The sequence below is a fragment of the Pelodiscus sinensis genome, chromosome 4, assembly GCF_052426305.1.
Source record: "Pelodiscus sinensis isolate ZL-2025 chromosome 4, ASM5242630v1, whole genome shotgun sequence".
Taxonomy (NCBI): domain Eukaryota; kingdom Metazoa; phylum Chordata; order Testudines; family Trionychidae; genus Pelodiscus; species Pelodiscus sinensis.
In genome coordinates this window covers 19156827-19184626 of record NC_143055.1, presented here as the reverse complement: position 1 = coordinate 19184626, position 27800 = coordinate 19156827, and the positions used below count along the sequence as shown (strand labels likewise).

Here is a 27800-nt window from a genome sequence, read left to right as displayed (position 1 = left end):
CAAGGTTCAATTCTACCCACAGATAACCCAGATCTACCAGCAATATACCTGGAAGGTGGTATCATACCCATTTTACAAACAGGGTAACCGACAAAGTTTAAATGATTTCCCCAAGGTCACAGAAAAAGTATTGTAACAAAAATTAGTACTCCAGGGTTCCTGGATCCAAGCCCTGCCCACACTTCTGATTATTTTTACTGAAACAATTATGAATAAAGAATGAGGGAAGGAGGAAAAGAGGGAGAGTGACTTGCCTGTAAACTCACCATATAGGAGAAATAGCATTTCTTCATGCCTTCCCTGGAATGACTGGAATTGGATAAGCTTAATCTGTAAAAGTAACAACTTCTAAGAACGAAAGTTACGTATATTAATTCAAATGTGGGACAATTTTTTGTTAAGTCTTATAAAACTTATATTTTCAAAGTATAGACATGTAAACCATGTTTTATTAACAGCTTACTGAGTGCACCATGTTAAATATTGGGACAGAAAGGTCATTTTTTAAAAGAAAACATTCTAAGTGTAGGAAGTGACTTACTGTACATGTATTCTTAATGGAATTCAGAAAACCCATCCTTTGCTCTCTTAACAGCACACCTTTTGAGGGAAGGAAGGAAGGAAGAGGAGAAAATTGCATAGTATAGGTTGGACCTCTTTGGTCTGGCACCGTCGGGACCTGATTGGTCCCAAAAGAGGGAATTTGCCAGAATTTGCCCCTGCTAACCGTCCTCTCACATTGACACATTTCCGGCTCTAGCTGCTCCCTGCCCCCCCGCCAGGCTGCCATGGCTTTGGCATCCCAGACTGCCATGTCCCTATTACCTAGGCAGCCACAGCTGGCACCCCTCCCCCCCCAGCAGGCGCCCCTCCTCCCCAGCTGCACTTTTGGGGCTCTGCTCTGGACCCAGCGCCAGCCCCGCCGGGCTCCAACCTTCCAGCCCCTCTTGCCACTGGGGCACCCAGTCAGGACTGCCTGATCCATGAATATCCATGGCCCTGCCAGACCACAGATGTTGCTGAACAAGAGTCCTGGTTTTGGGAGTTCCGACCTGTATTTGGAATCTCGAACATTACCTGCTCACATGACAAAACAAACATTTCGTTTAATGCTATTAGAACACTACTGAGTAAATTGTTCAAAACTTAAATGGTCCACAGTGCCACCTTGTGTTTTAACTTGGTACTGAAGAGCTCAGATTTTATACTGTGATAGGCTAGCCCATCGGGATCTACTGGTAGATTTTGGAGCCTCTGACAGGTGATCTTGACTGGTTTGGCCAAGAGGCTATCAAATGCTTTGAGCACAAAGTGCTTTGGGCACTTCAGCTGCCCATCCCCCCACTGCTATGCACCTCCTACCCTTTGCCTTGGAGCTGTTTTTGCCTTTTGCTTGGGAAGGGCAGGGAAGAGGGAGGAAGGGGCCCTGATGCCAGGGTGCTCCCTCTCCCACCTTGTATTCTATCTCCACAGAACGGAGAGGGACACAACAGGGCTTGGGATGAAGGGAATTTAGTGACTGCTTTTGAGAGTGGTGCCGGGCCAGGGCCAGGGCCAGGGCCAGGGCCAGGGCAAACCTACCTTAGCCCCATTGCACCACATGTGGTAAGCAGTGTTCAGCTGGGGCCTGCATCCTGAACCCCTGTCCCAGTCATAAACTCCCTCCTGTACCCCCAAACACCTGCCCTAACCCTACCAAAACTCCCTTAGATAGCCTGTACCCTGAACCCCCTCCTCCACCAGGCTCAGCTCAGAGCAATTCCAAATCCCTTAACACTCCAAATCCCTTAACCCAAGACCAGAGCTTGCACCCCAATCCACTGCCCCCACCTGATGAAAGGAAGGAAGGATGGGAGAGGGAAGAAGGATGGAGTTTGCAGGGGTGGAGCCTTGGAGAAGGGGCACAAAGGAGGTGGGGCAAGGGTATTTGGGTTTGAGGTAGTTCCTGGATTGCATGTAAATTAAAAAAAGGAATCTCATGCTTTAAAAGGTTGGAGATCACTGGGCTAGCCCAGCAGTCAGCAACCTTTCGGAAGTGATGTGCCAAGATTTCACACTCCCGTCCTGGGCCATGCTGCTTTCCAGGGAGAGGGAAGGGACTCTCTCCACCGTGCGACCTGTGGACCACCTGGGTCAATGCAAACCTTTTCTGTGGACTACCAGTTCACCATTAATTACATAATTATGTCCAGGGCTCTACAAATCATGTAATCTACTTGACCGTGTCGAGTAGATTACAAGCTGGCACAGCTGGCGCTGCGCGATCTGCGCATGCGCAGCTCACAGAACCGCACGCCACCGCTTGGCGAGCCCTGATTACGTCCCATCCATTTTACTAGTGCTGCAGCTGGGGAGAATGGTTTAATTTAAATTATTGAACAGATTAAGTGTTTTAACTTTCTCATGTTAGTTTATCAAACTTCATTTTAAATAAAGTAAAATATTATGTCCAACACAAAAGGCTTCAATGTTTTATTTATTTATGGCAGGGATAGGGAACCTTTTTTGGATCGCAGGTCACTTACCCACAGAAAAAATCAGCCTGGGCCACACAAATGAAAAGCAAAAAACCCTCCTTCCCCATCCCTCACTGATATGGCCCCCAAGACACCTCACTCCCCACAGGGTGAGGGGACGAGACGGGGAGGACTGAGGCTCAGGGCTTCCCATAGGCCCGATTTACTTTTCTGGGGTTCCAGAGTTAGTGGATTTTGTGGATCCCCTTAGGCTCTGGGGGAACAAAAATGAATTCAATGTGTGGGACAGGGCTGCCAGCCTATAGGATGGAGTGAGAAGGACAGGGTCTGGAAGGGAGTTTGGCAGCAGGAGAGGGTGTGGGATGGAGGTATGAGAGGGAGTTTTGGGGTGGTAGGGGCTTGGGAGAGTAACACAGAAAAGGTGAGAGGGTGCAAATGCAGCCAAATAGCTAGTTGAATAGGGAGGCAAAGAAGTGGGATAAAGGAAAGTGCAGCTTCTTCAAATAAAATTAACCCCCCACACACACCTTCCTTCAGCCCCATGATCTCTCCCAGCCTGATCTACTCCATCACCCCATGCCCTTCAGATCCTGTCCCCACATCCTCCTCCATCCACCCCTGCCCCATCCATATCCTCATGTCCCCAGCGCACTCACCAGTAGGACAGCAATCCTGGGATTAGGGACAGTCTCTTCCCTGCCCAGCCCAGCCATTTGCCTGCAGGCTGCAGCTCCAGGGCAGGCAGAGCCCAGGACTGCCTAAGGCTGGCTCCAGCCTGGCTGGGTGTAGCGGGGAGCTGGAGAAGGGGCTCCCTGACACCCCACACAGTCTGCAGGGAGCAGCACAGTGCAGCCCATACCTCGGCATGCCACATGTGATCGGCCGCCCAGGCCCAGCTCTGCAGAGCAGACCGAGCCCCATCCCTCTCGAAGCAGGAAGCAGAACCTGTAGCTGGGACAGGGGGTTTAACCCTTTAGCTCCTCGTAGCTGCACACCCAGGCCAAGCGGGACAGCCCCAAGAATGCACGCGCTTCTCCTTCCCCCTGCTCCAGTCTGCAGTTGTGTGGCTGAGGCAGGAGCTGCAGCACGAGCTCCCCACTGTGTGTGTGGGGGCGGAGGGGGGGGGGAAGAGGAGAAGGGAGGAGCGGGGCTGAGCTTCCGCCCCACTTGCCAGTGAAAATCAGCTTGCATGCCCCTTGCCTAGCCAATCTTTGGCATTGTGGGAAGGGTCTTGGTTAATTTTTTTTAGATTTCAATGTAATAGTATTCTTCAGAGCATTATATAGCACAAAGGGCTGATGAAGACAAAAAGCCTTTAAATTTACATCACTGGGTAAAATTTAGCAGTTTGGCATAGACCCAAAAGCTGTTCCTATTTGACTGCAGTTTGAGTCTGGTTTTAAATCTCCATGCATGGCCCATCAGTTATAAAAAATAATTGTCATTAATTAGTAGAATTGTTCATACCCTTAATGGAGAAATCAGATATCGAGTGTATATGAGGGGGAGTGTCTTAATTTCAATAAGATGTCCCTCCAAGACAAGGTGAGAGATAATGGCTGACCAAGAGTGGAAAGCCTGTACTGGTTCTCTCTCTGATATGTAATCTAGACTACACACACAGATTTCTGTCTCTAGGGCTACCACTTCACAGCCACTTTCGTAAGCACTCAATCCATGGTGTCAAACACACTAGCCACATGTGTCCAACACACAGGCCATATGTGACCTGTCGAGTGTGACTAGTTTGCTAAAGCAGGAGCCACTACAGTGGCTTCAGAACTGGTTAGACACCACAACACTAAATTGACATAAAAGTATCTTTAATCAGGTCAGAACCTGAGTTATTCCTTGAATCTAGAAAAGGCATTGTTGACCTGTTCTATTGTTATTGAACATTTGTATTGTGGAAGTATGGAAGTTATACCATGTACTGTATTTTCTACAGTGGTAATAGTTCAAGCTTTTTGTAGTCTGTCTACTCACATAGTATCTAGTCAAAGAGGGGTATCAGTGCTTTGTAGAATCCAAGCTATTTGCAAGAGTACACCACACTCAGAGAAGACAGATGGATTCAATACAAGTACTCATAATGGAACACACTAAATTAACACTCATTGACAATCTTATCCAAGATGGATTGATATTTAGAAGAGTCTAGCTTACTCACCAGTCCCTTTCTGTTTCTCCACTCTCTGACCTGAAGTAGAAAAAAGCAAGACACAAGGCTTCTGCCATACTAATGTATTCCATCTTTCAAAAAGAAAGACATGATTTTAATATTACTTAACAATATGTTAAAAAAGTAGCCAGTTAGGCTTCAGTGTTAATACAATTATACTCTCTATAACAGATTTGATAGTGTGAGTATTGTTCTTTTTTAAACGTTCTCATTCTGCAAGTATTCTTACACAAGCTGGCTACAAGTCAGGAAAAAATCAAAACACAAATAGCGTAACTTGTACACTTTTTAACAGTAGATTGTGAAAACTGAGGAAATGCTTGTCCCACGAGAGCCTCTTTTCCATGAAACCATGTCAGGAGAGTTCTGGAGCAGATGAAAGCGCAACTGACTAGGTCCTTTCCTTTGTCAGGAGTCAGAATGACAAAACATAGCTAGATTCAGAAGTGACAGGAGCCACTGCAGATGATGCAAACTAGTATTTTGGCCTTCACCCAAGCCTAGAAAGCAGTTTAAAGTCTTTGAGGCCAAGGCAATCAGGAGGAGTTGGAAAAAAGCTATTGTTCCAACTCCAACAGCATACAGCTACAATCAAGTAAGTCTCACTCACAGACTACAAGCACACGAGCTAACAAATTCAGGTAGAAAGTGGCAATTTTTCAGTCTGCAAGAACTATCAGGCCAAGGGGTTCAGTGCAGATCCACACAGCACTGGGGACAAGGCAAGGCAGCACTGGCTCAAAACCAGATAAACTCTCAGCACAACAAGACAGGTAAGTGGAGTTGTCTTTCATTGATTCCTGCAGGATTCCCTTCCCAAATTGTGGCATTTCAATGAGCAGCAAAGGTGGTTTTTTTCAAGCTAAAATTGGACCAGTTGATGGAAAGTCTCTGCCTTGTCTGTCTGGCAGAGTCCAAGCAGAATCTGTAAACAAAGAACAAGCAAGAAATAAAGTCAAACTGTTACACTACTTGTCAACAAAAAGGTACTAATATTACTTTGCATTTAAATAGCATCTTTATCCCAACAGACTCTAAAACACTGTAAATCACACAGAGACAACACTTCACCCATCACTGAAGTGTAACTACTGCCAGTGTGGAATAAACAAACCATGTTAACAGTCCATAATAACACTAACATTTAAGAGATGCAGTGAAGACTAATGTATTCAAACAAACAGCAAGAACTAAGGCAAACAAAATGTTATTACCCAAACTGAAATCTGGCTAGACACCGAGCTAAATCTATTTTTACAACCTTCCCAGCACAGAAGTTCTAGTCACTGCCTCTGCTTAACATATTATGTGTTCAGGACATCATTACTGCTATACAGTGGTCATCTCCTGACTTCTGTAATATGTACTTTTATAAATTACATTTCAGACTCAAATGAACAGCATGAGAAAGTATCCAGGAAGTGGCTGTAACTAGAACAAAGACAAGTCTATCTAAATGGATGAAAGATAAAAACCAAAAACATTATCTACCAAGTTTTATTGTACAGCTCATGAATGAGATGTTGTTTCAAGAACAAGTCATTAGAACAGGTAAGCATGTATTCCAATGATTGTTAATATGTGTGTGTGTTAAAGGCAAGCTATTTCCTCCATTTAACGTGATTCTTGTTTAGAAGTGCACAAGGGATGCATCACCCCAATAAACTGAGAGACTACATGGATGCCACAGCATATGTCAACCTACAGCCAACTTAGAGGAGCAAAGATGTGCTCATGAGAGAGAAGAAACAAAGGAGAAAAAAAAAGGGCACAACAGTTCAGCCAACAACAGTATCTCCTCCAAGACTGCTATCACGTCTGTGTCAGAATACGCAGGGTATGAACTGGGCTCCTCAGCCACTTAGGAGCCACTTTGACAGATATCCTCAAAGTTAAGAAATCAACCGGGAGTTCAAAAAGCAGGAAAACTCATATTTCTGTTTCAGTTTATGAATCAAAATGACTGTGGAAGTGGGTAAGATGACAACAGGTTGCAGAAGTTTTAAGGACATTCTATGTTTGGTGTTCTGGGGACTTGTCAGAGTTCATAAAGCTGGAAAATGAAAAAAAAGTTGACAGCCACCAGCTGGCAACTCAAGGAGACTGCTGCAATTTCAAATGCGAAACAATTATGTAACACTTAAGATTAAGATTTAGTTTAATAAAATAAAAGTACAATTGTGTTTGTGCAATTGTGTTTGTATGTATGATTTAGTTCTTATTCTGATATACTGCTGCTGCTACTATTTACGTGCTACTTCCTAAAGTAATAGAAATTGGGTTATTTAAAACAATTACACAAAGTATTTCTTAAATGTAAAACGCTGTACTAAATTGTTAATAAGCATTCATTAGTGAGCAAATCTGCACTATTGTTTAAGAAATATGTGAAGTAGTATCAGTAGGAAATTTGATTTAAATCAATGATTTATTTTCTTGGTGATTTAAATCACCCCAGCCTGGTTTCTATAAATTCCTACTGATGTATATCTATAAAACAAATCTCTGAAATGTATAAAATATTTTATAAGGCTAAAAAGTTAGTGAAGCCCTTTAAATGTGCCTTCTTGGGCTAAGTGGATAATTTATCAGAGTCCAAAAGAAATGGAACAAAGTGTTCAGATACCATCATGATCAACAGTTTAAAAAAAAATTATCAGGGGCAAGAACTTTTTTGGGAGTCAAAGACCACTGATCCACAGAAAAATAAAATCAGTCACACATGTGAGAAACAACAACAACAAAAAAAACCCCGCACCACCCCTTACCACAGCATGGGCTCCCCAATGCTGCGAGCATCCCCAAGCCTCCGGGGCCAGATCCAGGCAACAAGGGGGCTGAATCGGGCCCCTAGGCTTTAGGTTCCCATCCTTGAACTAAACAGACCGTACTGAACAGCTAGGTGCTTTGTGGAGAAGTTTAGTCTCTCCTCTAAGTAGCATGTAATGTCAGTGATGGTCTAGAATAGCAGGTTCCATGGATCAATGTTTGTTCCAGTGTGGAATATACATATTATTGGCTTTTGTCTGTTTCTCCTAATCTGCTCTAAAGCCATAAGACCAAAATTTCTACCCATAAAGCGATAGCTTTCACTCGAGGGAATTCTGTGACAATATTGAACATCTCATGCCATTAAAAACCAAAAATTCTTTACACATTTTAAAATTCTGTGAAATTCTGCAAGTTTTATTTGTGAATAAATAATGCAGAAGCTTTAGCATAGTAGTGAAGGGCAACTGGTTGCACAAAGGTAGGAGATCACCTTGCAGATCCTGCTTCCCCCACAAGACACAGACTTAGTGAGGCTGCACTAGACCTTGACACAGTGAAAGGGCCAGTCCAGCCCCAGAAACACCCAGGGCGCTGCCTCTCTGTGCCAAGCACACTAGATACATGCAGGTAAACTCAGTCCAGCAGGATGTGTATGTGTAGGTCAGCCGTTCCTAACCTTTTCCAAATGAGGACCCATTTTGACAATTCAGGAATACTTGGTGACTCAACGCAATTCAAATATGGGAGGAGGTGTGTGTGTGTGTGTGTGTGGGGCAGAGCCACATGGCAACCCTTTTGAAATGTAATGGAGACCCATATTCGGGTCACGTCTCATAGGTTGGGAAACCTTGTTGTAGGGGCTTAGTGTGGAGTGATCTAGAAGTAGGATGATAGGGTTTCATGTGGGGCAATATGAGTGTTGGCAGCTTGATGGGGATTCTGGGGAGGGGGACATCTGGATGAACAGGTTTGTTGAGGAGAAAGGGCTCTGGTGTGGAAGGATCAGTGGGAGGGAGGTCCAGGTGCTGGCTTGGCGGGGCACAGTGGAATGGGCCTCTGGGTGCAGAGGAGTGAGGGGGCTTGCCAGCATGGAGTAGGTGGGCGACAGAGCTTGTTGTATTGGGGGGCTGAGTGTGGGGAGTGGTCTGGGTGCAAGAAGGGATACAGAGGATGAGGCTTGTTGGGGTTCAGGTTCAAGGGGTTTGGTGGAATTATTTGAGTATGAAGCAAGCATAGTGCTCAGGTAAATGGGGAAAGCAGCTACTTGTAGTGTAACCCCTTCCTCTAACAGCTGAGGAGCTATGAGGACAAGAAGTGGGTGGGGTAGATGCAGACCTTCCTGAACCCAGAAAGGTTTCCAGGGGTGGGTCTGACATAGCCCTGGCTGCCCATAGTAAGGGAAAAGGAAGTCCTGTTCTCCCTAGCCCAGATGGAACAAGCAGCTGAGCCTCGCACAAGGTATGAGCCACTGACTGGGGTCCCTAGCACTCCCGTACCCAGTGATTTACCTCTGCACTGGCTTTTCTGGGTCCCTGAGACAATGCACCTGCACTGCTAGGGAGCAGTACATGACCACTCTTATGGCTTCCCTTTGCTTCCCCATCAGAAAGTCATTTTTCTGCAGGAAAGCAAAAAAGTCTGCGGGAGAAAAGAATTCTGTACACCTACAGGGATACAGAATTCTCCCAGGAGTAAGTTTTGAAGCTCATTACAGCAACCAAATTGTGTCAGCAGTGACTGATGATTTAAGATAGCACATGTAAAAGCACATGCTTTTATACAAAGAGTTTAATTGTTTTAATTTCAGGCATATATGTTAAGCAATACAATGGGTACACATGCAGGGTTGAACACACTCTTATTTACCTTTTAAAATACTCCACTTCCCGTTCTGTCTCATCCATCTCCACACTATCTAGGTCAATGTCTTTGGGTAGAAACACATCATCTGCAAAATTGAAAGATGCACCAAATTATTTTCAGCTTTGCTCTAGAAAAACAAATCTGGATTGACTGAAGTTAAGTCTCTGGGGACAGCCTGATCTTTGTATACTTCTTTTGGCTGAAGGCTTTAAAAATTACAACAAACAGCTTTTTTCAAAAAATAAAGATAAAAACGAATCAGCAGCAGATTTACTCTTCATATTGATTACAAAACATGAGTATAGAGCTCAACCAGCCAGCAAGAATAAAAAAATTAAACAATAATCGCTGCCCTGAACAGGTCAGTCTCACCATCTTCTGATGAATCTATACACGCGACAGGCCATTTTTACAAAATCTTATTCCCATTTGCATTGAAAATACTTTGGGAAATTTGGTTTTTCCAGTACTGATAATACTGGCTCTGAATCAAAAGTTCTGGCCCTATCCACAGTGAAACCAGAATAATGATATAGCTATGATTGTGATCTTCTGTGCTTCCACCATGGCTAATATAAATATTTACCCACATTCTGATACGATAATCTATTTAGCATATATAAAGAATAGTACTGGTCCAGAATAGAATGCTCAAAAACCCCACAGTTTATTATGGGTCTGAGTCAGATTATAACTTAAGTTAACTAATATATTTAGAATAGTATTAAAATCATAAGAACATAAGAATGACCACACTGGGTCAAACCAATGAGTATGTCATGATGCCTACCAAAAAAAAAAAAAAAAAAAAAAAAATGTGGCCTGCTCTGTAACTGATGTTCTTTGAGATGTGTTGCTCATGTCCATTTCACATTACGTGTGGTTGCATGCCCCATATACCAGTGCTGGAAGTTTTTCCCTTAGCAGTATCTGTAAGGGAGTGTTGAGCACATGCTACAGTACAAGGGGTGCTGCTGGCTACTCCCACACTCAATTCAGTCCTGCTGGAAACTTCAACAGTGGAAAAAGACTGATCATGGAATAGATATGAGCAACACTCCCGAAGAATATGTTACAGAACAGGTAATGTCTTTTCTTTGAGGGCTTGCTTATGTTCATTCCCCTCTGGGCAACTCCCAAGCAGTACCAATGGAGTTCAGACATGCAAATTGTAGCACCATCCTGCCGAATTGCCATCCCTGGCTTGCTGTGTGATGACAAAATGAGCTGTCAGTGTGTCAGAGGATACCTGAGCTTTAATTAAGTGGTCTTTGACTATCGATGGTGATGAGATCCCTACTACATTGTAACAGATCTTTATGCAAGAGGTGGGCCAGCTGGAAATCCTCTGTGAGGACACCAGGAAATCCCTCCTTCCTTTTGCTGTGGCGATAAAGAGCTGAGTTGATTTTTGGAAGGGCTTAGTGCATTCTAGGTAGAAAGTCAGTGCCCTTCAGATGTTTAGCTTGTGGAGACATCTCTCTTGCTGTAGTGTTTGGGACAAAGAACCAGAAGGAAGTTATCCTGGTTCACATGGAAGGTAAATACCACATTAGGCAGGAAGGCCAGGTTTGGCCACAACTGAACCTTGTCTTTGTTAATGACTATGTACAGCAGCTCAGAGATCAGCTTTGATGTCACAGACTTGTCTTGCAGATACCAACACCACCAGGAAAGTGACATTCCATGACAGAGGGGAAAGAGAGCAGGATCCAAGAGGCTCAAAGGGTGGGCTGGTAAGTCTGGAGAGGAGCAAGCTGAGATCCCACTGTGGGATAGGAGTCTGCACCTGCTGGAAGAGTCTCTGAAGGCCTCAAGAATCTGTCATGTCATGGAGAAAACACTGTCTGGCCCTGCATCTGAGGATAGAAGACAGATATGGCTATGAGGTGTACTAGGATCTGGCTCCTCAGGTAAAGCAGATAGCCTAAGATAGACTGAATGGAAGAATGTGAAGGAGAGATACCATGCTCAGAAACCCAATGGGAAAACCTTGTCCACTTGATCAGGTAAGGCAGTATGGATGAGGGCTTCCTACTTTTCAGAAAGACCTGTTCAGATGAGGTCCAACAGGTCTGTTCCTCTGGGTACAGCCATGAAGCATCCAGACTGAGAGGTACAGGGACACAAGGTTGGCATGCAACAGCCAACTGTCATCCTGTGTCAACAGATCCAGATGGCTGAGGTGGGGGGACCACTGCCAGATTCATGAGCATGCTGAACCAGCGGTGGTGAAGCCATGCTGCAGTGATCATAACATGCACTCTGTCTTTCATGATCTTTTTCAGTACTCTGCTGATGAATGGAATTGGTGGGTACATGTACATTAGGCCCCCCATGACCATGACAGAAGGAAAATGTTAGAGGGATCCCCTGCTTGGGCCTTGCCAAGAACAGAACCCATAGCACTTTGTTCCATCTCGGTGGTCCACTTGGGGACTTTCCTCACCTCTGGAAGATAATTCAGGCTACCTCTAAGTGGAGCAACCATTCACAATGAGAGAAGTCCCCACTGAGTGGGTCTGCGAGCATATTCCTGATGCTGGGAAGGTGACAAACTTCCAGATGGATTCCATGGCTGATGCAGAAGTTCCATAGACAGAGTGCCCCCTGACAGAGACCCAACAAGTATACTCTCCCCCATCTACCTGTTGATGTAGAACATCAAGTTTTTCCGTTAAAAGTTTTTCCGTTAAAAGTATTTCCGCAAAAGCACATCTAGATTGGCACGGATGCTTTTGCGCAAGAAGTGCTTTTGCACAAAAGCATCCGTGGCCAGTCTAGATGAGATTTTGCATAAGAAAGCCCTGACTGCCATTTTAGCCATTGGGGCTTTTTTGCGCAAAACAGTTCTTCCCTGTCTATACTGGCCCTCTTGCGCAAGTATTCTTGTGCAAGAGGACTTTTTCCCCGAGTGGGTGTGTGTAAGTATTTGCGCAAGAAGCACTGATTTTGTACATTACAAAGTCAGTGCTCTTGCACAAATTCAAGTGGCCAGTGTAGACAGCTGGCAAGTTTTTGCACAAAAGCAGTTACTTTTGCACAAACTCTTGCCAGTCTAGACGCACCCCAAGACTTTATTGTCCATCAGGACTTTTTACCACCTTGCCTGACTGGTGCAGGAAAAGATTGTATGCCAGTTGGACTGCTCTGAGTTCTTTGATGTTTATGTGCAAATTTGCCTCCTCTGGAGACTACATCCCATGTCTGAGGCATCCAACACCAACACAACAGAACAAGGAGGGCTACTGAACAGGATTCCTTCCTGGACTTTTCTGTGGCTGGCCCACCATTGTAATGAGGAAAGTATTGCCTGGAAAATAGTATCTTCTCAGACTCAGGACTCCTTAAACAGAAAATATCTATCTGCATTGCTGCAAGGGCCACACCTAAAGCATGGGATGGCAGAAAAAGTGCGTGCACATTGCTATATGATCCAGCAGACACAGATAGACCTTGGCTGAAGTTGGGGGGAATGCAGAGACATCTGCAATGAGGATGCCATCAATGGCTGGAAAGTTTCTTTTGGCAGGAATGTTCTGGCAAACTGAGGACTTCCCTGATTAACTTTATCCTTTGCACGGGCACTAATTTCAACTTTACCAGGAGATCCAGGGAGCAGCACGTGGCCTAAAGCATAAGTACATCTCTTTGGACTGGACACCTGAAGCTGCCACTGACCAGCTAGTCACCGAGGTAGGGATAAATCTAGATACAACCTACATGCACTTGGTAAATACTCAGTGCTGTTGCCAGGATGAACAGGAGGACAGCAAACTGGTTGTGATGGGGTCCACTGTAAATCAGAGGAAGCATCTGTGTCCTTGAAAGATCATTAAGTGAAAGTACATGTCCTTCAAGCACAGGGCAACCAGTCTACTGGATCTAGGTAGAGGATGACTGAAACCAGGGTGACTGTAGAACTTCAGCTTCTTTAGGTAGCTGTTGAGAACTTGCAGGTCCAGGTTGTGCTGCAGTCTGCCCTCGGCCTTTGGGAACAAAAAGTACCAGGAATAGAACCCTTTGTTCCTGAACTTGAGAGGAACTTCTTCCACTTCAACCTCTTTACCTCCTGTATGAGGAGACTTGTGCGACGGGTCACTGAAAAGGGACAGGGAAGGTGAGTGGGAATTGGTGTGTGGAAAGGAACTGGATAAAACTCTGCTCCACTGTGTCGAGGACCCAGTGGTCCAATGTTATAGCAGTCCAAGTATGAAGGAATAGGCAAAGGCAGATCCTGGGAATAGTTTGATAAGCTGCCTTTGGATGAACCCTCAAAACAGTTTGGTCCCTTGCTTGATATGGGGTCATGCTTAACTTGGGTGACTTAGACAGCGCATGTAGCTCTTGGCTCATTTGATCGCTCAAGCATTTCACTGTATCATGGCAGGGCCACTGCACTTGGAGCCATGGGTTGTGTTCGGAACTGAAGATGTGGATGGCATCATAGTGTGGAGGCAGGAAAAGGGAATAAGGGAATTTGTGTGCAGCCATCTTGGTCTTGTTAACATGAGAGCAAGAGTCAGGCTAAGTCTGTGCCTGACATCGCAAGATCTGTAATTAGACGCTGCATTTGCCTCTCACCTCCATACGGAGATAAGGATAAAATGCTGACTCTGGTAGGGACCTTGAGATAAGGAGCATCTGGGTGGAACTAAAATAACTGTTAACCATTGGTGTTTGTAATGGGAAGGAGACTAATTGTTATTATATTTAATAGACCGTATATAAACTGCTTCATAATTGCTTGTATTCGAAGATCAGCCTCGGAAGGGGAGGCTCCCCCCCATCCGAACCAGTTTTTCCCTTGCTGCAGCTCGTAATAAAACTGCCTCTGGCTACTTGTTGCTTACAAACGCAGAGTGAGGACAATGTTTTCTTCCACAATAAGTACCAAAGGTTGCCCCACTGTCTGGAAACCTCGCTCTGTGCTAGAATTGTAAGCAGAGCGGCTGCTACCAGGAGATCAGACACTCTTGCCTAAGCAATGACAAATCATTGCATTCTGAAGCCTTGAATCCCCCAATTGGTGATGCTGGTGTGGGGGACTCAATAGAGTTTCACTAGGTCCACAGCTTTAGTTCTGAAGCACGGTGACTTCAGGTGGTTGGCTGAGTGATTTCTCTTGATGGGAAATTGCGCTGTTGAGTCAGGGAGCCATACATCATGCCTAACTCAGGTTCTCTCCTGAGATTGGGTTACTGCTGTAGCTGGTATGGGTGGCACTGGGAGAATCTAGACCTCCACTACTGCAAGTCAATAGCACCGCACTGCTTTCTGGGGTCACAGGCAAAGTATGGGATGGGCTACACCATTTGACTTGAGCTGGCACCCTACTTCCTTAAGACATGGGTCTTGGCTTACCCCAGGCCCTCTCCTTTCCTTTGCAGGATAAAGAAGATCTTTTCCTCACAGCCTTTTTCAGCTTTTAGGCCAGAACTGTGAGGGCAACTGGTGTTGGCTCTTGGGAGGCGCTGGTGGAACATTGTGCATGGAGGCCATGGTGCTTGCTGCAGATTTGGATTGCTGCACTGGTGCTGTAATGAGTGCTCACTCCATTAGGAGTACTCTCAGATGAATATTGTGTTCTCTGTGATCATTAATGAGCATCTGCCGTTCAAAGCGATTGCAGGGCTTAAAATCTGGGAATTGTAGCATGGCCCACGTGCCAGCTGAGTTCTATTCGGGACTAAGAACTTCAAAAACTATTACTGAGGGTAACTAACTGTAAGAACAACTATCTATCACTATACTACAAGTTCTATTGGGTTCATATGAACAGAGAACAAGCTGATGCACCAGAACATTCCAGCACTGTCAATGGCAGCAACAAGGATCTAAGGTTAGAGGGAGCTGGAGATGTCCCTTATACCACAGCATGTATACATTGCTCTTGGAGTGCTGGAGGAGCCCTTCTACAGATAATGAAGAGGGAAAAATTTCCAGCACCAGTGTAGGTGGCAAGTACATACATCTAACATGGAATGGACATGGGCAAGCACTTGCAAATGGCTAATCTAACGAGGAGGGCTTTACATTAGATTGAACACAGCTAAGTCAGAAACAGAGACTTGGGAGAAAGGTCCAAAATTAGGAGGGGGAGCATAGGGTATAATAGCAGAGATAAGGGAAAGATGACAGAACTGGGCAAGGGGAATCAAATCAGTATCTTAAATGTCAGTAATTAATACAAAAAGTGTGGGGAATAAACAGGAAGAACTTGTAATAAACACAACTATGGTAGTGTTGGCATCACAGAGAGTTGGTGGGATAATCTGCATGATTGGAATACTGGTGTAGAAAGGTACAGCTAGCTCAAGAAGGACAGGCAGGTAAAAAAAGGAAAGGTGTTGCCTTACATATTAAAAATGTATATATGTGGCCTGAGGTTGATATGGAAAAAGGAGGCAAACTTCTTGAATGTCTCTAGGTAAGGATAAAAGGAGTAAAACACAAGGGTAATGTAATGGCCAGGGCCTACTAAAGACCCCCTAACCAGAAAGGAGAGGTGGATGAAGTTTTCGTTTAATCTGCAGAATTCCATGACTGGGTGAAGTAATTCTTAACTTTAGCAGAGATGTGAATGATTAACGGGTTAACCTGTAGGCCAGGGCCTGGAGCAATTCTCCACCTGCTACAGGCAGGAAGTTGCCAAGATCATGGTCAATGGTTAACCAATTAAATGGGATTTTACATCCCTATGCTTTAGTGTGTGTCATTTGAATAGCAAACTTTCACATTCGGTTATTTTACTTCACAGTATATTTACGCATTGTAAATGCATAATGAAACTGTATAGAGGAATAAAATGAAATATTGAACCTGCTTTATCATATACAAAGAAGATGTTCCATGGAAAATATTTTCAAGTGAATCTATGTATGTATAACTAACTCTTCCATATCTGCAGAATTCCGTGACTGGTTGAAGACTATCCCTACTGATTCAATTCTACTATCACAGTAGAAAATAACTAGAACTTACGGAAAAGATGCTCCACGTATCTTACTGTTTAGGTTACAAAGTGCATAGAAAGGATACAAAACACTATTAGTTGTAATATTTTCTTATGTGCTTTTCCCAGCTTACTAATATTCCATGCTAGTTAGCTATTTGTATCTCTGTTATGAATACTGGGCATCAGACTAAACATCAATGCTAAAAGCACAGAAAAATATCATAATAAGTAAAAATGTCATTCTAGTGCAGAGGTGGGCAAGAGAACCACTGCGGGCCGCATCTGGTTTGCCAAGTGGGTTGATCTGGTCAAGAGATGTCCTGCTGCTCCCCCACCCCTTGGCCAGTAAGGGCCTGAGGATGGGGGAGCACACAGTCTCCTCCCCCACAAGGGATGTGGGGTGCTTAGCTGAACAGTTGGTGTTTCACTAAGCACCACATGTCCCTTGCAAGGTGGGGGCAAAGTGAGAGACATCATGCACTCCCCCACCCCCAGGCCCGTCAGGGTCTGTGGGCGGGGGAGAATGGAAGTTTACTAGTCATGCCCCTTCCACTGAGGCCCCCCTTGTGAAGTGGCACCCCCCTTCTAAAATTGTTGCTCACCCCTGTTCAAGTGACCGACCCAACAGTTGGAGACGGACTGTCTTTTCACATCTATTTAATCAACAGAGAATTACTCCCACTTTACACTGGCATGAACAATTGGAGAGCAGACCCAAAATTTTGAAATTTTACCAAAATGAAAAAAAAATCATATTTATGCACTTACCTATGGAATTGTTGACTTTGTCCCCCTTCTTCTTCTTGCTTTTCTTGTTCTTGCCTTTTGGCTGAGGAGACTCTGCAAGTATCAGTTTATTATTTTGTTGCTGCTCACTTGGAGAAGGGGATTCACTCACTGCAGGTGATTTCTCTTCTTTTACATGATTCAGCTGCTTTTTATTATTACTACTGTTTGATTTTTTCTCCTCTTTTTTCGGCTCCGGGAGCAATGGGAGCTCTGCTGCTTTCACTTTGGATTCTATTTGGTTTCTGGTTTTAGGCTGAATTTCTGCTGCTTTGAGGGATTCAGTGGGCTTTTTCAGTTGTTCAGCACAGGGTTTGTTTATTTGCTTTAGTTTTTGTTTACTATTACTTTCTTTATGATGATGCATTATATCAAAGAGAAAAGAGAGAGGCTCATGCTGTTTCACATTCATCTCTTTCTGAAAAAGCAATTTTGAGTCTCTAGTGTTTGTGGGATCAGATAGTTCACAGACCATCTCAGGAACTGGCCTCTGTTCCACATGATTTACATGCCTAGGGAGTGAATTAGTTGAGGTTTCTACCTTTTCTGATGGCTCAAGTGTGCCATTCTGAATTTCTTCTGGTGTGTTTGGGATAGATTCCTTCATTGCCTGGCAGTTTCGAGTAAGCATTTCCATCTTCTGACAGTCTTTACTTGTTCTGTCTTTTTTCTTTTTCTTTACGGCTTGTAACTGCTGAAGTTCTTGAAGTCGTTGTAGCTCCTGTTTTAGTCTTTCTTCCTCCTCTTCTTCCCGCCGTCTCTGCTCTTCAAGCAATTGATGATGCTCCCTCTCTTTGGCTTCCGCTTCAAGACGAGCCTTCTCTTCTAGCTACAAAAGCAGTAGTTTATTAAATCAATAAATGACTATCAATATACTAAGAACTAGACATTTTGGGGAAAGATCTTTATCTCAACAGTTAATTCCTAATCATTCCACGTTACAAGTATGTGTTAAAGAATTTTAGACACCATATATGGAACCTAAATTTACTCCTCTAAAAGTATTAGAATGAACACTTACAATTTAAAATGAACACACGTAAAAGTTACTGACAGATATTGTCCAGGAAGCTGTAGTTAAGGCTAAGGTGTGGTTTACTTTAAAGAAAAAAAAAAAGTCAGCAACAGGTCACAAGCAATAAAAAAGAGTTCATGAAAGTCCATGTCCTGTTCCTGACTTTTACTAAAAATTTCTATGATAAAAGGGAAGGGGCTGAGCAGCTGCAGGACTGGCACTCCTGCAATGGCAGTTGAGGAAGCTGTAGGGTATCTCCCTGGCAGATGGTGGCTTGGAGCTTGAGGATCTGCTGCCTCAGGAGACAGGGGTCTCTCACAGCTACCAGTCACTGTGGGAGGCAGTGGGACTATGCAGTTCCCAGCTACCAGGGCTACAGTCATGGAGGTTTTTCAAAGTCACTGAAAATCCAGTGGAGGCACCTGTTAAGCATGTCACTAAAGTGGACCACATCCTTTTAACAGTATTTTTATAATACTAAAAGGGCAGTATTTGACTGAACATTTGGCAAATTGATATGAAAACATGTTTTTCACCTGAAGATTCCACAGTAGTTTAAATTTTAACAACCATCAATACAAATGTCATCCAGTAACTCTGATGATCAGTCTTTTTGCATCATGAAGCAAAATTAACACTAAAGTTGTCATAAATAATAGTACAGCAATCCCTTATTAATTTTTTTAATAGTTTATTTTTCTAATTTACAAAGGGTCGTCCCTGTCATTACTGAAATAAAATGTTGATGTTATTGTGTTACATTTGCTTACCCCTCTCAAATTAGGAGCAGCAGCTTCTTAACAGAGTGTCATTTGCTAATCAACAGCCGGGTCGTCTACTAATTTTGTGAATTTTTGGCAGTGTTCATATAGGACCCCATTCATTTTGAGAGATAAGCAAATTTTTTTTTTGGGGGGGGGGGAAAGGAGGGAGGGAGGGTTAGCGTATAAAAAAAGCTTACAAAGTCTTCCAATTCTTTTCTTCTGGAATGCACAGCACTATATTTACATAATTTGTCTTTTTAAAAATGAATTAATGGAAAATGTTAAAAACAAACAGTTTATAAAATAAGACTTTAACTTTGGGACTTAAGAAAAACAAACCAAACATTTGTTTTTCATTAGTATGCTCTATGTTAAAAAGTCATAATAAAAATATCCAAACTCACATATTTATAGCAAAATATAATAATCCAAAATGCACAGACTAAAATATCACTTAACATGTATAATATTTAGTCAACTTATAAAACCTATTTTCCAGATTTAAAAACAAACACACACAATAACTTAAGCCTTATTTTGAACCTTTTCCTCTGTATCCTGAAGTTGGTGTGTGAAGATATCAACTCAACAAGAAACCCAGATTTTCTGTTTAGGAAGTCAAGACAAAAATTTTATCATTTTCTTTTATCCCCTCAACAAAATCTTCATAATTTTTGAAGCTGAACATAATTCGATTTTTTTTTACCTATTGCCATTTGAAAGCAAATTGAGTTTATAAACTGCCACTTCTTCCTCACCCACTTCTTCCTCACCCTCCAGCCAAGTAAAGACCATGGCTCTATGCTCAACCTGTCTTGAATTCCACTCGGACCATGGTAGAGGGTGCTGCAGAGGAACTTCTAAATCCAGTAGAGGGTGCCCAAATGACTCTCAAATCCTGAGTCTCCACCACATCAGCACAGACATACTGCTCGTATGCTACATGGTTAAAGACATATTTTAATGGAGCTTACTGATGTGAAGAAAACTAGATTTTGACATTAACTCATTAAATGGGTCACCATCTTGGAGTGCAATAAAGATACCTCCCTATGATTATGTGCAGTTCCAGTAGGTTATTAATTTGCAATGAAAAATAAGGGTATGATATACTGGTGTGTGAGCAAAAAAGCTCAACTAGCTTTTAAAACAGCATAATCATAGAATAATCATAGAATAATAGGACTGGAAGGGACCTCAAGAGGTCATCGAGTCCAGCCCCCCGCCCTCAAGGCAGGATCAAGCTCCGTCTACACCATCCCTGACAGATGTCTATCTAACCTCTTCTTAAATATCTCCAGAGAGGGAGATTCCACCACCTCCCTTGGCAATTTATTCCAATATTTGACCACCCTGACAGTTAGGAATTTTTTCCTAATGTCCAATCTAAACCTCCCCTGCTGCACTTTAAGCCCATTACTCCTTGTCCTGTCCTCAGAAACCAAGAGGAACAAATTTTCACCTTCCTCCTTGTGACACCCTTTTAGATATTTGAAAACCGCTATCATGTCCCCCCTTAATCTTCTTTTTTCCAAACTAAACAAGCCCAGTTCATGAAGCCTGGCTTCATAGGTCATGTTCTCTAAACCTTTCATCATTCTCGTCGCTCTTCTCTGTACCCTTTCCAATTTCTCCACATCTTTCTTGAAATGTGGCGCCCAGAACTGGACACAGTACTCCAGCTGAGGCCTAACTAGTGCAGAGTAGAGCGGCAGAATGACTTCACGAGTTTTGCTTACAACACACCTGTTGATACAACCTAGAATCAGATTTGCTTTTTTTGCAACAGCATCACACTGTTGACTCATATTCAACTTGTGGTCCACTATGACCCCTAGATCCCTTTCCGCCATGCTCCTTCCTAGACAGTCGCTTCCCATCTTGTATGTATGGAACTGATTGTTCCTTCTTAAGTGGAGCACTTTGCATTTCTCTTTATTAAACCTCATCCTGTTTACCTCTGACCATTTCTCTAACTTGCTAAGGTCATTTTGAATTATGTCCCTATCCTCCAAAGAAGTCGCAACCCCACCCAGTTTGGTATCCTCTGCAAACTTAATAAGCGTACTCTCTATCCCAATATCTACATCATTGATGAAGATATTGAACAGTACGGGTCCCAAAACAGACCCTTGAGGAACTCCACTTGTTATCCCTTTCCAGCAGGATTTAGAACCGTTAACAACAACTCTCTGACTATGGTTATCCAGCCAATTATGCACCCACCTTATCGTAGCCCTATCTAAGTTATATTTGCCTAGTTTATCAATAAGAATATCATGCGAGACCGTATCAAATGCCTTACTAAAGTCTAGGTATATGACATCCACCGCTTCTCCCTTATCCACAAGGCTCGTTATCTTATCAAAGAAAGCTATCAGATTAGTTTGGCATGACTTGTTCTTCACAAACCCATGCTGGCTATTCCCTATCACTTTATTACCTTCCAAGTGTTTGCATATGATTTCCTTAATTACCTGCTCCATTATCTTCCCTGGGACAGACGTTAAACTGACCGGTCTGTAGTTTCCTGGGTTGTTCTTATTCCCCTTTTTATAGATGGGCACAATATTTGCCCTTTTCCAGTCTTCTGGAATCTCCCCTGTCTGCCATGATTTTTCAAAGATCATAGCTAAAGGCTCAGATACCTCCTCTATCAGCTCCTTGAGTATCCTGGGATGCATTTCATCAGGACCTGGTGACTTGCTGACATCTAACTTTCCTAAGTGATTTTTAACTTGTTCTTTGTGTATCCTATCTTCTAAACTTACCCTCTCTCTGCTTGTATTCACTACGTTAGGCACACCTCCAGACTTCTCGGTGAAGACCGAAACAAAGAAGTCATTGAGCATCTCCGCCATTTCCAAGTTCCCTGTTACTGCTTCTCCCTCCTCACTAAGCAGTGATTCCACTATACCCATCAGATTAAACCAGTTGTATTATGTGCCTGTATGCTACAAGCTACATCAATGACAGTTTAAAATCAATAATGAACAGCCAATCAGTAAACTGCCATTCGAAATGGTGCTGATGGAAAGTTTTACACAAATACCTAAACACAATGCCCTTATAAATTCAAGTTATATAATTTATGATTAATATGGGCTTGTTTCTTACCTTTCTTTGCTTATGTCTTGCTCTCTTAGCTGCCCGAGAGCTGCTTACTGGTTTGGTCTCAGAGCTGTTTATGAACTGTAGTAAGTCTTCCACTTTTCGATGGTCAACTACACTTTCTCTTTCAGAAATCTGGTCTGGTTTCTTCGGCTGCTCCTCTTTCCTCTTTGTCAAACGTAAACGAAGTTTTTCCCTCATTTCTGCATAATTTCTACTGGTTGGTGCAGCTGGAGGCTAATGGCCATAAGGAAAAATATCACAGTGATCTGGCTTGAAAGTTTCAAGGTACTGCCTAGAATTTTGCAATATGAAGTTTCAGATAGTGCATAAACAATACATATCTTCAATGTGTGCACATGCAATGTGTGTGCAAAAGACAGCACTACCATGACAGATTTTTGGCTGGCTCATAAGTCAGAGTGATTTGTTTTATTTCCATCTTGCAGTAGACAAGATGGGTGGTAAGGCAGGAGGAGACAAAATGCCAGCAAAAGACTTTCCACTGGTAGGTCAGGAAGTAGTTCTGATGCTTAGACAGATTATCTATTGCACATTTGAGAGTGTTTGTGTGTCTGTTCATCCATCTGTCTGTTCAAGAACTCCTCTTAAACTGTAAGGCAGGACCACCAAATCCTCTTATCATAACTTGAAGCAAGACCAAGATTTGGTTGTGCCAGGACAATGGAATGTGCCTGGAATGTGACTCTCTCAGAAAATGAAAAGGGAGGCATCTGGCAGGATGGACAATTATACTGTAGAATTACTAGAAGAGTAGCAAGGGGCCAGAGATTCAGATTGATACAGCTCCAATTGGGCCAGCAAGGGCGGAGAAAGGGAAAGCTATCTACTATATAGGTTCCCCAGCTGGGGGACAAACTCCTCCCCAGCTGTGCCCACTGCAGCTGCCATGGAGAAGCACTTCTCACCTTGGCCTCAAGCTGCTGTGGTGAGAAAGGGCTGGGGCAGTTCTCTCCCCCCAGGACAGCCTAAATACTGAACTCCACAACCCCAGTCCCACCCCAGTGTAATGATTTCAATGAAGAAAAATAAAACTTATTTGAGTTAGTGACCCAAGCAATATAAGGTAAATCTTCCAGTAGATATGAACAAACTAAATAACTTGATTTCATCCCAGAGACTACGTGAGTGAAGTAATATCTTTTATTGGACCAATCTCTGCTAGTGAGAGAGGATCTTTCCAGCCACAGAGGGCTCCTTACTTTTTACAATTTCTCATACATGGCTACAAGATACACATTTTAGCCATCATTAAATCAGTCTAAGCACCTATTGTTAAGCTTTTCTCCCCTAAATCCTCATTTGTTGCTCTTGCTTGAATTACTCCCAGATGACCAATCACATTAGGAATTTTTAAACGCATATATTTTATTTTCTACCCTTATATCGAGCCTCTCTAGTTTGGTCTCTGTTATTTTTCTGCTCTTTGTGTATCATAAGGTACAATCACCCTATTTCACAGATTTTAAAACATAGGTAAAACAATTTGCCTGAGTTCACATAGCAAATCAATGCAGGAAGTCTAACTGTGAAACAGTTTTTTTTCCCACCAGCTTATTTTTAGCATCTTTTAGAAAGTGCTTTAGAATGCATTTCCTTGCTACAAAACCTTTATCTGTGCAGTTAACTTCTTATATCTGGTTAGAAAATTTACAGTTAAAATGAAGAGAAAGGAATTTATGAACATATATTTTTTAATAATTCTGCCACTAAACAGTTACAACCAATAGATAATATTACAACAAGTAACAGATCACAGAACACTTAAAGATTGTTACTCATTAAAATTGTTAAGCAAAACTTACTCCTCCATGGCCGAAGAACTCACAGTAGCAACAGTCACAGTATTTTCCTTCTTTCTGATTTGTGGATGTTGAGGTACTAGAACTATGCTCTGAACAGCTATCTTCATCTTGGCTCTCTTCTCCATCATACTGTTGATGATCATACGTATTACTGTTTTCACAGCGATGGCCCTCACAGTCAGGATCACTGTATTAATAAAGGGTTCATTACAATAGAATGAAAAGAAACATATTATATATATATACACAGAGAGAGATGTAGGATTATATACATGTGAATCAGAAGCAGTTCTCATCACACCAAAACCTACCTTAGTAGGCTGCAGATTTGTATGTTCAAAACCAAGCAATGAGAATAGAGTGTTTTAAGGGGAGATGGGATGCTCATGAAATGATTCAGTGAATGTGTAAAGTGAGCAATCAGTGTTTAGAGAAATCCATCCTAGTCTTTAAGGCATTCATAATCTGGCCAACAGTAGTTTTCATTTGTTAAAGCTAAGTGATTCTAAAATTGTGGTCTGCATAACTGGCTGTTCACAGAGTTTGCTCTCCTTGTTTCCACTTGCTTCTACAGGTGTCCAAACTCTTTACTAAAAGAAGATCAGCTGAAACCAAGGAGCAGCCAGTGATCCAAATAGTCCAGTATCAGAGATCACAGAAGACAAGAAACGCCACAGGAGGCACTTATAGAATAGTTTATCTTGCAGAAAGTTTATTCACCAGTAAACATAGGTTGAATTATATCCTTAAATTTTAAAATAGCCTTCATAATTATAACTTTACATAGGCATGTAATACATGTAAGTGTCCCAACCTTTCTGATTTCTGTTAATCTCTTGTGCTCAAAGATAGCACAAGTGAATTCCATAAGCTAATTATGCACAGTATGAAGTACCTTTAAGGGTGGCCATTTTGAATTCTCTTGTTCTCCACAGCGCACACCAACTGCCTCACGGTGTGCCGCAGAACACAATTTAAGAAACACTGTCTTAATACTATTTGCATTACAGCAGCACCTCATAACGTGAGCAGAAGTGTAGGTTCTATAGCATTAGACCACATAACCTATGCACAGAAAAACATTTCTTTGTATTGAAAAAACATTTTATATTTTAATAATTTATCTAGTTCAAAGCTAGCCAGATGTTATAAAGCTATGCCTATTTTTCTTAAATTAACTCAAGTGAACAGCTAACACCAAGCCACGACTCTGCTTGGTTCTCAAGCTGTACCAACATAGCTAATGCTGTGGCCTCGCACCTTCTCCATAGACACCACAAGTAGAACAGGTCAGGGTACTCAGAAGAATGACTCAGCTATTTGGTATCTTGCTATGCTTCTCAGACACTAGAGAACCAAGGTGACTACAAAAACCACTCTGAGGTAATATTCTGTACTTACGTAGCACAGTTCACCCAATGCTTTCAAAGACCTTTTAAACTAAGCATCACAAAAATGGTAGATATATTCATTTTCCAAATGGAGAATTGATACCCAGAGAAGTTTCAAGTGCACTTATGGTCAAAAAACTATTTAATTTGATAGCTTCCTTAATAAGTATACTCCTTGTTGGTTTCTGAATCAGGTCTCCTGATTAACAAAATAAGTTACCACTGCTTTTTGCTTCGGCTAGCCCTGTCAAAATAATTGTGATATAACAAATGTGTGATGGGGCATGGGAAGGTACTTCATATAAGACAGTATTGGAAAGGTTGTAATCTATTGAACAAGATTCCCATTTCTATGCATGTATCATTCCCATATTTGAAGTTAGAAATATGAAGTACAAACCTGTGTTACTAATGTAGTCCTGCTAAGTGAGGGCCATTATTAATATTCAAGAAAAGTAATGATCTGTGGATGGACCGGTTTTTCTTGCAAGCCTGGAAGGAGAGGCTATGGTAGCACCAAGATATGTGGCCAAGTGACCTGATGCTGGGATCCATCTTGTATGCTTTATTTTTCCACAAGAGCTGAGGGAAAGTTACTAAGGATTCCCACCTTATGCAAAACATATTTAAGGGTGAGGCTTGAGGTAATTTAAGTTTTCAGTTCTCTCTGGCTACCCCACCCAAGAGGACTACCGGAAATCTCAGACAGAACTGGGGGGAAGGATTTGGCCCAAGCTGGAAGGCTTTTCAGCCTGTGAAAAACATTTATTAGAATAACTTTCAGAGTAAAATATTGTATGGAACTACTTTCTTTAAGTTTAGCTTGCATGTTAGATTTTATTTTGCTTAATAATCTACATTGTTCTGTGTGCTATCTCTTATGACCACTTAAATCCTACCTTTTACACTTAATAAAATCACTTTTGTTTATTAATAAACCCAGTGTAAATAATTACACCTGGGGGGAGAACAAGGAGTTTGTGCCTCTCGCTTTACATTGAGACAGAGGGGGAAATTTCTTAAGTTTATACTGTACAGATCTCTATACAACCTAAGATGGATTTATATAGAGCCTTGTGTAGGCTACCAAGTTTTGTCACTAAAAACCTTTTGATGGTAAAACAAAGAAAGCACACACACTGCAATGCCACTTTTATTGCAACCACCACCCAGTTAGTGACAAAAAAATTGCACTCTACTTGAGACTTTTTTTCTTTCCCCCTCTCTTTATTCCCAATAAACAGCCAGTGTAAATACCGCCATTTATTGACCTAAGGAAGTTGAGGCTTGTGCAGAAAGGGCTATGAGGAGGACACATTGCAGTGCAGAGAAAAGACACAGGGGCTGAGGTAGGCATATCATAAGGCAAGGGAAGCAAACTTGTCACTCTGGCACTGCACCTAAGACCTGCCATTCTTATAAGGAACCAGATGCTATTCCTCAGTGGTGACCCCACCTCCACCACTAAGAGCTCCATGGATACTTTGAAGGGCATGGAGGCAGCAGAAAGAGGCTCTAAACCAGATGATGAAATTATTGATGAAGAAGATGAGCTGGACAAGGAGGTGGCACTCACAGTAGGGTCACCTGGAAGGGGTAGTGTTCAGGCCACCAGGAATTGTTCTTTACTCCTGAGGTTGATAGTCTCAGCAGCTGCTCTCTGGGGAGCATGAAGCAGGAGACGAGATGCAGCATAAGTGGCTGTAACGTGCAGACTTGGTGGTAGGACAGAGAAAAGTAGGAAGCTGGCTGTGTTTCTTTGAGATTGACATTACTCTCTCAAGCTAAGTTGGTGTGGCCAAACAGGGTGTTGATGGACACCAGGATCTCAATGGAATCCTCCAGAGAGATGTTCTGGAAAGTTTCCTGGATGTACTTGTTAATTTTCTGTGTCAGATTCCATGGCAGTAGAGTTTTGTACCTTCCCCCACTGTAGGACACAATTCCATGCTACTCTGCAATCACTTGTGCAGGGACCAAAGTGGTATATAGGTTAGCTGCATATGGAGCAGGACGAAAGCCACAAGCATGTAGTATACCTCCTGGTTTCCCTTCTTACACTCAGCAATGAGAGGTCTGCTAGAAAGATACTTGTCCATAGGAAAGTGTGATATTTTTAGAATCAGTTCCCTGCAAAGCTGCACCTCAAGCCTGCAGAGACTATTTTCTTTTGTTCTTATACACCCTGCATTCCAAGCCCAACACCTACCATACTTTGTGTATTTGAAGAGGTGTGTGCTTGGCAAGGGCCAGTGACAAATGATTGGTATATTACAAAAGGAAGTTAAGGAAGCTCATCTCTGCAAAGCCATCCACTATTTCATGCACATTTCTCCAAATCACAGTTCTCTGTAGCAGAGAGCAATTTATTTGCCCACACACTTGCAGTAATACAGTCCCAAGAGTAGAATTCCCCACTCCAAATTGATTTGCAACTGACTGGTAGCAGTCTGGAGTCATCACCTTCCAGACAGCAATTGTCATACGCTTTTCTAGCAAGAGGGTAGCTCTCATTCTGGTGTCCTTATGTTGTAGGTTGGAGCAGCTCAGCACTCAGCTCCAAGAAGATTGCTTTACAAAGCCTAAAGTTATGTAGCCGCTTGTCTTCATCCTACACCTGCAAAGGGATGTGATCCCACAAGTGCTGGTTTCTCT

The 27800-nt window shown here is 42.7% G+C and overlaps 1 protein-coding gene across 2 annotated transcripts in view; it reads right to left on the bottom strand.

The window, feature by feature from the left end:
• Positions 1-940: 940 nt before the first annotated feature.
• The window catches only part of FAM193A (family with sequence similarity 193 member A), a 127267-nt gene continuing 100407 nt past the window's right edge, over positions 941-27800 (bottom strand). For both annotated transcript variants that reach the window (XM_075930865.2, XM_006134711.5), the window contains 5 exons: positions 23755-23941; positions 21935-22165; positions 17021-17867; positions 9298-9379; positions 941-5584 (listed from right to left, as the gene is read on the bottom strand). In XM_075930865.2, coding sequence (XP_075786980.1) covers positions 5491-5584; positions 9298-9379; positions 17021-17867; positions 21935-22165; positions 23755-23941 — 1441 coding nt within the window. In that variant the 3' untranslated portion in view covers positions 941-5490. The remainder of the gene's footprint in view (positions 5585-9297; positions 9380-17020; positions 17868-21934; positions 22166-23754; positions 23942-27800) is intronic.